Source organism: Lampetra fluviatilis, chromosome 1 (assembly GCF_964198595.1).
Source record: "Lampetra fluviatilis chromosome 1, kcLamFluv1.1, whole genome shotgun sequence".
NCBI lineage: Eukaryota > Metazoa > Chordata > Hyperoartia > Petromyzontiformes > Petromyzontidae > Lampetra > Lampetra fluviatilis.
Genome location: NC_136275.1, coordinates 41182485 through 41193314, shown reverse-complemented (window position 1 = coordinate 41193314; position 10830 = coordinate 41182485). Strand labels below are relative to the sequence as shown.

Below are 10830 nucleotides of genomic sequence, written 5' to 3'. Positions count from 1 at the left end.
TTACGCGATCTAACCCCCCAAAAAACCTTTATTATGGATAATATTGGTCGCGAACGCCTACGTGTAGTTTTGCTATTACTCCTCATCCATTAACGGAGCGCTTAGCCTTGGCTTGCATGGCCACAGTCGCACGACTGTTGAATCGTCTCCTCAATCTCCCGCTCGTTGTCGGCCTGGCACGGACCCCGCTCTCCGCCACGCGGTCTCCACTGCCCTCTCGTGGTGCCCGAGGCGCCAAGCGGCGAACCACAACTCCTGCCTCTGTATAGTTGCTGCTTTTCTCCTCCTGCCCGTCTTCCCGAGAGGATGACAAGATGGATGGGATGTGCAGATACGATCCGCTTAATGTGCAAGATTGTGGCATCGCAGAACCGTGAGGGATGGCGATAGCTTTAACACATACATTAAACTCAAACAGCGCGGTTGGCTACGTACGGTGCGAAAGGTCTACACACATACAGAACGTGACTGATGATGGTGCTTCTGCAGACTTGCCAATACTTCAAGACACAATGAGTCTGAAATATCAGACGCATTTCTCGTATTTTGTTGTTGTTGTTGTTTGAAAAGCAGCCACGTGCTTCCCGCCTGGGTTCCTGTCTGCCTGGCTCACGCCCCACGTTTGCTGTCCGCTCGTGACGCCACGGCTCCCCCGTGCCCACCCACACCGCCACGGCTCCCCGTGCCCACCCACACCGCCACACCGGCCGTGGATGTTGGAGAGCCCAGAGGGAAGTCGTGCAGAACGAGGGGAGAACTTGACAAGCTGCACACAGGAAGATGTGCACGTCGGGAATTTGCTACGTGGTGTGTGCCCCGCAGCCCTCTGCACCGCTGGGTCAATAGTCATCGATGCCAAACATCACAATCACAGGTTTATTGCCCACTGAGTGAAGTCCATTGAGCTAAGACTCGGTCGACAGACATCAAAGCATTCCACAATTATGCTTATAAAAAAAAACAAAGTGATTTCATAGCATTTACAGTATGTTGTCAAGTCAAAGTCAAAAGTCAAAAAAAGTAAAAAAAACAAAGTGATTTCATAGCATTTACAGTATGTTGTACAATTACATTCACACTTAAACTTAAGTGATTTTAATAGTCAATTTTAAATGAGGACAGAATCAGAATATATATACAGTACTAGAGAAATCCTATGAGCTCTTTTTCACACATGTCCAGTAGGGGCGGGTCAGAAGGTTACAACAACAAACAACACAACAAACGATCGGCAGAGATGGCACGATGGCGGGATCCAAACACCTTGGGCCTCATCTACACTGAATGCTTTAGATCTAAACTGCGTGCGAAATCTGGGAATTGTTAACAATCAGACGGCTCCCCGGTCTTCGACTCCAGAAGATGTGTTATTATTTAACACTTTAGTTGATTTATGATGATGCAATAGTCTAGATTTCTCCCAGGACATCGTTTTTTTTCCATGTCTGGACCGTGCGATATTTTATTTGTTTTTCTTTTGTAATTTGGCTGACCCAGGTCACTTTTGCAAATGAGACTCATCCCGCCTCGTGTCTTGAGACCTCTCGCCTGGTGAAACGAAATAGAGGCAGGCCTCGCTTAGCGCGCTCAAGATGTCTTGCTAGAGGAGTGAGCACTAACCGGGATCGTGATACCATTGCATACATGAGGATGCGTTCTCGCCAGCGACATTTCTTTCCGATGAGCAATATACAAGGGGCTTCACATTGGGGTGTGGGTAATAGCGCGCATAACAATACAGGTGGCAAACATTATTTTCATGCAAAAAATGATGAACATCAGTAAGTATTATTAATGTATTGTAACCTTGAGGTCACGTGGCCAGGACCCCCTTCCCAATGCTCGTCCAATCCCTCCCCCCCCATCACCCCCCTCCCCCTTGGGTCCCATGCTACCATGACGTCACTTCCTATTTACAATATATCTTCGGCCGTGCCGTGCAGAAAGACCCATTGCCCGAAACGTCGACTAGTACACAGTTCCCTTCGCGATGCCGCGGTTTTATTCACGAATGTGTTATAAATATTTGTACTGTTATCGCTTTAAAAATAATAATGCCGGTGACGCCACTTCCGATCGGGATACCGATATGACGCCACTTCCGGCCGTGGCGCCGCTTCCGGTGAGCGCCCCGTGTGGGAAGGCCTCGGGCGGGAGACGCGGGGAGTCGCCTCGAACTTCTCTCATTCGTCGCCGCTGCCCTCCTCCTCGCCGCTCCTCCTCGCACTTCCCTCGCGCTTCCTTCGCCTCGGAACCAGTGGTGCCCGTCGCGGGCAGCCTCACGGTGCGTGCCGGGAGAGCGGTGGCTCAGTGGTGAGCGCGCTACGCTACGAACCCGGCGTCCGGAGTTCGATTCCCGCTCGCGGTGACCGCCAGTGACGAGTAACTCAACCGGTCCTGGGCCTCGCCTAGCTCGGCTCGGCCTCAGATGAGTACCTGGTGCGGTGTGTAAACATCATCGGCACGGGGGAGACAAAGGCGGCCGGACGTGGTGCTGGTCACCTCCCCACTCGTGTGCCGTGTTGACCTTCACAAGTGCTCGCTAACAGCGCCGGCCCCAACAGTTTGTGAAGGCCCGACGGGGGGGATGTTTGACTTGGCCTTACCCCGCATCTCCCGCGGCACGCACACGAGGTTGACGCTGTGGTCTAAGGCGACTCCTCCTCCCGTCGCGTTCTCCCCCCCCCTCCCGAGGGGCCGGGGACCAGAGAGACCGGGAGATGAGGGATCAGGGACATAGACCAAGGATCAGAAGACGAGTCCAGGGGATGGGACCGGAGATCAAGGGGCAGGAGATGGGAACCAGGGACACGAGCACAGAGATCATGGAACACGAGACGTGACCCCACGCTAACGATACTGACGAGACGCAATTCTCTTTGCTTCTGATAACTGAGATTTGTGAGAAACATTGCGGCCTTGTTTCTGTAAATGATTCGTGAGAGGGGGGGGGTGTTTGACGTCTGTGCCTCCCTTGGCCGGGTTATTTTAAACTCGTAATTCACTCATTCTCACCGCGCCGTGTTGTGGCGCTGTTCCGTGCATCTCAGCTGCGCGTCAATCTTGTCACATCGATCGACACGCAGCCTCCCTCTAACGAGACCAGCAGGCTCCTCCTCGTGTTACAACGTAAATACACTGCTGGGACAGTCGGGCTCAATCGCACATTCGTTGTGATTACATTTTCACAATAAAAATGCACGACTCTGCAGTGCTGGACTTTTCAGTCGACTCATGTTTCTCCACATCCCTCATGTCTACGCTGCTCTCAAATGGAGTATTTAAAACTTTTTCAGAATCGCAAAAAGTCCTTTTTAATCGTGCTTAAACATCGCCGCTAGGGAGACGAAGGCGGCCTGGCGTGGTGTTGGCCCCCCACCCCTCTCGTGTGTCGCGGTGCCGGCCTTCCGAGGTGCAACTCGCTCACGGCTCTTGCCCCAACAGTCTGTGACAGGCGATCCATGTTTGTCTCTGGTGTTCTGTGTGCAGGGCAGTGCCATGGCGGGCTTTGGGGACGGCTCTCTGGGCCCAGCGGGAGCGGGCCGCGGACCCCCCGGCAACAGGGGGGACCGCGGCATCGGCCACGCCATCGACTTCGTGCTCTCCAACGCGCGGCTCGTGCTGGGCGTGGGCGGCGCCGCCATGCTGGGCATCGCCACACTCGCCGTGAAGCGGGTCCGCACGCACACACGTGGACGTGCACGCACGCACAAAACAAAGACAAAAGATCACCGCCCCCCGTATAGCCTGAACAGACTGCTGGGGCAAGTGTGCCGTTAGCGAGTAGCAGCGCCGATGGAAGCCGGCACAGCGGCACACGAGGGGAAGGGTGGCCAGCTCCACTCCCAACTGGCCTTTGTCTCTCTCCCCAGTGTCGATGTTTACACGGCGCACCAGGTACCCATTTGAGGCTGAGTCGACTAGGGAAGGCCCAGGACCGGTTCAGGTAATCGTCACTGATGTTAGCCATGAGCAGGAATCGAACTGGTGTCGCCGATTTCCCAGCGCAGCGCTAAATTGAGTTTTCAATTTAGATTCTAAAATGCATTGCTCCAGTGGCTTCCTAATATAGGAAGGAAGAGCATTCCAGACGACCACAGAGGCGCATCTGAAAGCACGCGATGCAGTGACCGTCTTTGTTAGATGGCCAGCCAAAAGCCGCTGCGAGGATGTCTGGAGTTTGCGTGACGGTTTACGCTTCTTGACGAGATCAATCGGGATAAAATAAGTGAGAAAGAAAACACGGCACTAACCTCGGCACGACTGGGCATGTGCGCAGGCGTACGACCGCGCCGTCAGCGCCCCTGTCAGCCCCACGCGCAAGCCCGAGGACGTGGGCATCGCTGGGCTGAGCAGCTGGGAGGAGCCGAGCTGGGTGGGGGCGTCACCACGCCTGCTGTCGCACGACATGCGCGCCACCGTGAGCCGCTCGCTGCAGAGCCTGCCCCAGGGCCTGGCGGGTGACGCGGCCGTCCTCGACGACGAACAGCTCAAAAGTACGACACTCGGGCCGGGGGGGGGGATAGTTGACTGGCGTTCACGACTCGCCTCTCATTGTGATTTGTGATTCGGTTCTGGCCCCCGACTTATTGACATGTGAAATACAGCCAGTCCTCGAGACGTGCCGCATTAAGTGAAAAATCCGTTGAGCAAAAACATTTCCCTATAAATAATTTAATGATCAGGTTTAGCGAGATATGATGTATTCCGCACGCACAGTGCGATAGCGGGACAAATAACTTGAGTGTACGCCGCCACGTTACTCTATCATTTTGCGTACTGTGTCACTGTATCGCTCAGCTGCACAGCTTAAGAAGTAGTTGTCAACCATTCAGAAACCATACGCTCAGAAACCGTGTTATTACGGTGAGTGTTCCGTGTTGTGTGAGAAATGTTCCCACATAGAAGAACCGCGTTCTAGCGAAAGCACTTTGTGTGAACACCGTGCGTTAAGCGAGGGCTTGCCTTAATCTTCCCTGATTGCCCGTGTCCTCATGATGCACATCCCACGGGTGTCCAGCGTCTACAGATGCGGTCACGTCGTTTGGGCGCTTCCTACACCCCAAACGGCACTGCAATCCCCCCCCCTCCCCATTGCCGCGCTCGCTCTGTCCGCCATCCTCGTGCTCACCGGCCCCGCGCTTGTGCCGCGTCCCCTCAGGCTCCTCGGCCAACAGCCTGGCCCCGGGCGCCGGGCTTCACGTGGGACGAGCCGTGCCGGCTCCGGACCCGCGCCGCGCCCCGCTGCAGCGGCATCTACTTTCCTTCTACCGGCGCCGCGTGCTGGTGGCGCCGTCCCAGGTGGCGGCGGCCAAGCACGTGGCGCTGGAGATCTGCTCGGAGCTGCGCGAGTTCCTGCGCGCGCGGCACTCGGAGCTGCCGCTGGACGACATGAGCCTGTGCGGGGGGCTGTGCGAGGACCTGGCGGTGGTGGCTCCCGACCGCGTCGCGCTCGCCCTGCCGCTGCTGCTGGAGGAGCGGCTGTGGACGGCGGTGCCGGGAGAGGAGACCATCATGGCGGCGCCGGGGTGCTGGCTGCTGCGGCGCGACAACGCCGAGTACTTCCCACGCGGCTTGAGCGTCTGGGACCGCTGGCTCGTGGGCGCGTACCTCTCCCCGGTCGCCATCGCGGAGGCGCTGCGCCGCATCGTCGCCGACAGCGTCAACTGGCCGGCCATCGGCGCCGCGCTCGGGTACCGCGTGCGCCCGTGCGCGCCGGCCGACGGGCTGGCGCTGGAGGTGACGTACCGGGAAGGGGACGGGGAGGACGACGGCGAGGGCGACGGGGCACCGGACGGCGCGGGAGAGCGCCGCCTGCGCGTGGACGTGCTCCTGCGCGTCACGTTGGCGAGCTGCACGCTGGTGGCGCGGCCCGGGGACGCCGGCGGCGCCGGGGGGCGGCACGCGGAGACGCTCTGGCGCCAGAGCTTCCGCGCCGTCGAGACGGAGCGGCTGCGCGAGCTGGACGCCCGGGACTCGGGCTCCCGCCTGCTCTGCCTCAAGCTGCTCAAGGCCGTGTGCCGCACGCACCCGGGGCTGGAGCGGCTGCGCTCCGAGCACCTGCGCTCATTGATCCTGCACGCGTGCGACGCCGGCGCCGTCGACTGGGCCGAGGACGCGCTGCCCGAGCGCTTTCTGGAGTTGCTGCGAGAGCTCGTGGAGCGGCTGGAGCGCGGCTCCCTCCCCGCCGCCTTCTGCCCCGCGCTCAACCTGCTGGCGCCACTCTCGGAGGACGAGGTGGACGAGCTCGGCTACACGCTCTACAGCGCCATCTCCCAGCCCGAGAAGCTGCTGCAAGGCTGATGCCTATCGACGCGCCTGGTGACTCGGCCAAGACGCACGGTTGCGGCCCGAGGGGCCCCCGTACCCCCACTCCCCCACCGGTCGCTCGGGCCGTGAGGGTCTCTTTGTTTTATTTGACCAGGTGAAGCCCAGTGATCTATGTAGCTCTTTTTCAGAAGTGACCTGGCCACAAATGACAGCTGAACAAAGTGGCTTATCAACATGTGTACATTTATATCAGCCAAGTACTCTTAAATGCATGTCGATTCTAAACGTGGAGGGAAAAGCCAGAGGACCCGGAGTAAAATCCGCCCGACCACGGGGAGAGTGACACGCAAACTCCAAATATACAGCAGGCGTCAGGGACGGGATCGAACCCACAACCTCCTGCATACCAGGCGCGAGGGAGTTATCACCGGGGCGCCCCAAGAAAGCATTTGTACGGAAGATGTGGATCGCAGCCCGTGCAGAGGTCACCTCACTCTCCCACGTTGACACGAGTCTGAACGGAATCCTCAATCGTGCTTGTGATTGGCAAGGGATCTTGCGTGGGTGCAGCCAGTCGCCCGTCTAACTAGTCTGCACCCTTAGTCCTCAATTTGGGCGTCCCGGTGACTTCCAGTTCACGCACAAACTGCATCTTCTGGCGGAGAAATGTACTTTTTGCTGCGAATGCAGAAGTTTGGCAGCAACCTGCAGCTTCTCACCTGGGGTGATCCACGCTCTGTACAGACCCACTCAGTGTTGCTGAACATAAGGAAAGGTCATCTGTGTTGCTGAAATGCTTTAAAAAATGTTTGCTACTCTTGCCAGTGCAATTGTTACAGATTGCTGAGAAATAGTTGGCAGTGCACAACACGCCTAATCATTAAATATTCAAGTGAGCAATCTTCTGAACCAGCTGCAGTGCTATGTGGGCTAGGGAAATGCTATTAAAGCTGGGAAATAATGGGAATGCTCTCTCCAGCCTAATCCGGTGGCTATGGGTTAGGTGCTTATGCATTCATCATCTGTCATTCTGTCTACGAATTGCACAAAATATTCATGGCATTGATAAATACAATCCACAGATTTATTCATTTACAATTTAATGTTATACATCCAGAATATTACAGTCTCCCACGGAACCCAAATGTGACTGGAACACAGGACACTGCATTGCGTGTGCAGTGCTCATGTACGGCTTGGTTTGTAATCACCAAGCATCCGGACAGCCCAACCACCGTTGATGCTACAGCCCATCCTAGAATTCTCAGCTGGTTGCCTTATCCTCTACAATTTCATCTACTGACCGTTTACACTGAATTCGAAGTCCCCCAAGTCTGGACATTTTAAGAGAGGCAGCTTTTGCTGTTCTCTAGATCTTGAATACCCAATTTGTCAAGGTATCCATTGTGGTAAATATTGTCCATACGTGTTCTTTAGCACGTGCTCTCATCCAACGTGGTTGTTTTCGTCGGTCGTGTGCTTCATTATAAAAGCGATTTGAAAGCAATATTTCTCAAACACTACGAGTGAACAAGCGATTACATTTTCCTGGGGGTACAGCGAGACATTATGAATGGCTGTGTGGAGCCACAGTTACAGTCGTAGACCTCTTGTACCCCGTTCCCACTGGCACTTCTGAGCCGAGCCAGAGCAGGGCCTTCACTGTTTCCCATACAGAGCCAGAACCATCTCGCAATACGCTGGCCTCGTGTGATATCTCGTCGTGGCTCGGGGCCAAGCAGGGCCCGGTATGGGGTTAATGACGCGTTGATTGTGCGTGAAATCGGTTAATACAATGGCGAAACAGCATCACCCCATTTAAATGGACGTGCATCTAAACTCTTTCAGTGCGTGCGACGTTTAACGGCACGGCATGTCACGGCTTCGCGCCATCTCCGGTCATCCTCGCAGCGGCGACTATTGGCCAGCCATCGAACAAAGACAAGTCACCGCTTCGCAAAGCTGCCAGATGAGCTTCTGCGGCTGTCTGGAACGCTCTTCCGATAATAGGAAGCCACTGGAGCTATGCACTTTTAAATGAGCTAGATTGAAAACTCATTTATTTAGAACTGCTGTTTGTGTTTAGTTTATTGTCCCTCCCCCTCACTTCTGATTAGCATGGTTGGCTACGTACGGTGCGAACTAAGTTCACCATACAGTACATACTGTGGAAAAGTGACCAAGTGCCTCCCGTGCCATGCTAGGATAACTTGGTAGGGCCCCGGCTCAGCTCTGATGTACTGTTGAAAAGAGATCTAATTAGTTAAGGAGCTTATGCATATCCGAGATGCAATTGTAAATACCCCACTCACACAAGTGAGGCTTTCGTGACTGCAGGAATCCATACTCTTTGGTTCTTTCGGTAAAGTCACGTGGGTAGAAAAAATAATTTCATCGCAACGGAAGCAATCGTCATCAGGCGGAAGAAAGAGAATATACAGTTCAATGCTTGCCCTGCCTACGTTCAAATGCCGCTGAAAGCTATAGCAGATGTCTCCCGTATCCGCAAGGGAGACACGGGTAGCCTTGGTGTAGAGCGGCCGTTCCCAGTAGGGACTTGCAGGTGTTGTGGAGATTGTAATTGTGCGCTGCGCACCCTGAATTACGTTGCATTACTACGGTGACGTCCTTTACCTCTTGCTAGCGGCTTTGAGGATTCCTCCGTGCCAAGAGGTTTTCAACCACTCATAGAGCTCTCCGAAAACACGTTCGGCTGTTGACTTTGGCGCGTAACGGCTGACCGCGTGCGATGGTCGTCACAGGGTCTTCAGCAGTGACGGGCAACGTAGACGAGCCGGTGGGCCACATGAGCGTCCCTCCTTCACCTCGGTGGACTTCAAGCACATCACCCTAGAGACACACTGAGACCAGGTAACCACCACCACACATCACCATAGAGACACTTGAGACCAGGCCACCACCACACATCACCATAGAGACACTTGAGACCAGGTAACCACCACCACACATCACCATAGAGACACTGAGACCAGACTACCACCACACATCACCCTAGACACACTGAGACCAGTTAACCACACAGCACCCTAGAGACACTGAGACCACCACACATCACCATAGAGACACTTGAGACCAGGTAACCACCACCACACATCACCATAGAGACACTTGAGAACAGGCCACCACCAGGGGGTCGACAGCCCGTGGGCAGGATGTTACCCACCACTGGTCGGTCTTCAGACAAATAATCCTCCCCCAGCCTAAACAGACTGTTGGGGCAAGTGCTGTTAACGAGTAGCACCTATGAAGGCCGGCACGGCACACGATGGGGTGGGTGGCCAGCATCGCGATCGGTCGCCTTTGTCTCCCGTGTGGCGATGTTTACTACACACCGCACCAGGTACTCATTTTTGGCTGAGTCGACCTAGGGGAGGCTCAGGACCGGTTCAGATAATCGTCACTGGTGTTGGCCGTGAGGAAATCGAATTCGGGTCGCTGGGTTCGTAACATGGCGCGGTAACCGTCTTCAGTGGCGAGGTTGACACCAACTGCAGCGCCGTGATTCATGTCGTACGCAACCCAACGTCATGTTGTGACGCATGATACAATCTACGGAGATGTCACGCGTTGCACTCAAGATGCTTTCGCTGATCGACAAAAACACCCATAACTAAGCATTTTATGAAAGCGTATATATATTTGCGATCGGAACATAAGCTTGGTTGGAAATGTGTAAAATCTTGACTTTTTTGCAGGTACAGATGGCTTCCATATTACAATTAAGCACTGCGATTATCATTCAATAATATACCAATCAACAGCACCGCTGTGAGATGCATATTAGCTCAGCAGAGGCATAATTTGCCTGTGTTGAGACATTGTGCGGTAGATGCATTGGCCACAATCTGTGAGGATGAATTCACTTGCCACAAGATTACAAAACAACCACTACGTGTTCCCATGCCATCCACCAAAAGCGGATGAAAACCCGAGTCTGGAATCTTTGCAGAGTTTTGCATGGTTAAAACTTACGTGGATGAAATGAGTGGATAGTTACAATGCACATCATGTGAACGTGTGCAAAATGCAGTTCATGCAGAAGTGATTTTGCCTCCAAAGCGGACTGCTCGTTCGCCTCTCGGGCCAGACCAAGATGAGAACCTCCAGGAGCCCTGCCTGTTATTGTGGCAACTTCCCATGATTTCATACCTATATTTTTACAGTGCAGTAATGTATCTATCTGTTCAGCCTGGTCACCTGCATACAGAGCATTATTAAATAACACGTCCCATTGTCAAACATACCAATTGTCTCTCTTAAGTGTTAATAAATCATGATACTGGTGCTCTCAGAATTTAACGTTCTGAACTTTACGTGTTGATGTGTGTGTCCGCCTCGGCCAATGAAGGTGCGTACAGGAAACGCCTGATGACCCACGCTAGCGTCATCCAGACTCTTCACAACAACAACAACGTGGTTCTCGCAGCGTCTTCAGAAACAGAGTGCCGCACGATGAACTTGGTAGTTTCACGGTTTCCATCCGCTTCATATGACAACGCGCAACAGCAAGTCTATCCGTTTTACACGTCGGCTTTCGCG

The 10830-nt window shown here is 54.3% G+C and overlaps 1 protein-coding gene across 3 annotated transcripts; it reads left to right on the top strand.

Annotated features, from left to right (window-relative positions):
- Nucleotides 1–780: 780 nt before the first annotated feature.
- On the top strand, nt 781–10590 carry MIEF2 (mitochondrial elongation factor 2). 3 transcript variants are annotated; one of them, XM_078863247.1, is made up of 4 exons: nt 781–807; nt 3490–3675; nt 4280–4496; nt 5162–10590. In XM_078863247.1, exons 1-4 carry the CDS (start codon nt 781–783, stop codon nt 6301–6303), a joined length of 1572 nt encoding a protein of 523 aa, XP_078719373.1. In that variant the 3' UTR covers nt 6304–10590. The 3 variants fall into 3 exon arrangements, with proteins under 3 accessions (XP_078719373.1, XP_078719393.1, XP_078719384.1); XM_078863267.1 differs by lacking the exon at nt 781–807 and adding an exon at nt 2122–2284; XM_078863258.1 differs by lacking the exon at nt 781–807 and adding an exon at nt 2122–2313.
- The last annotated feature ends 240 nt before the right edge of the window (nt 10591–10830 follow it).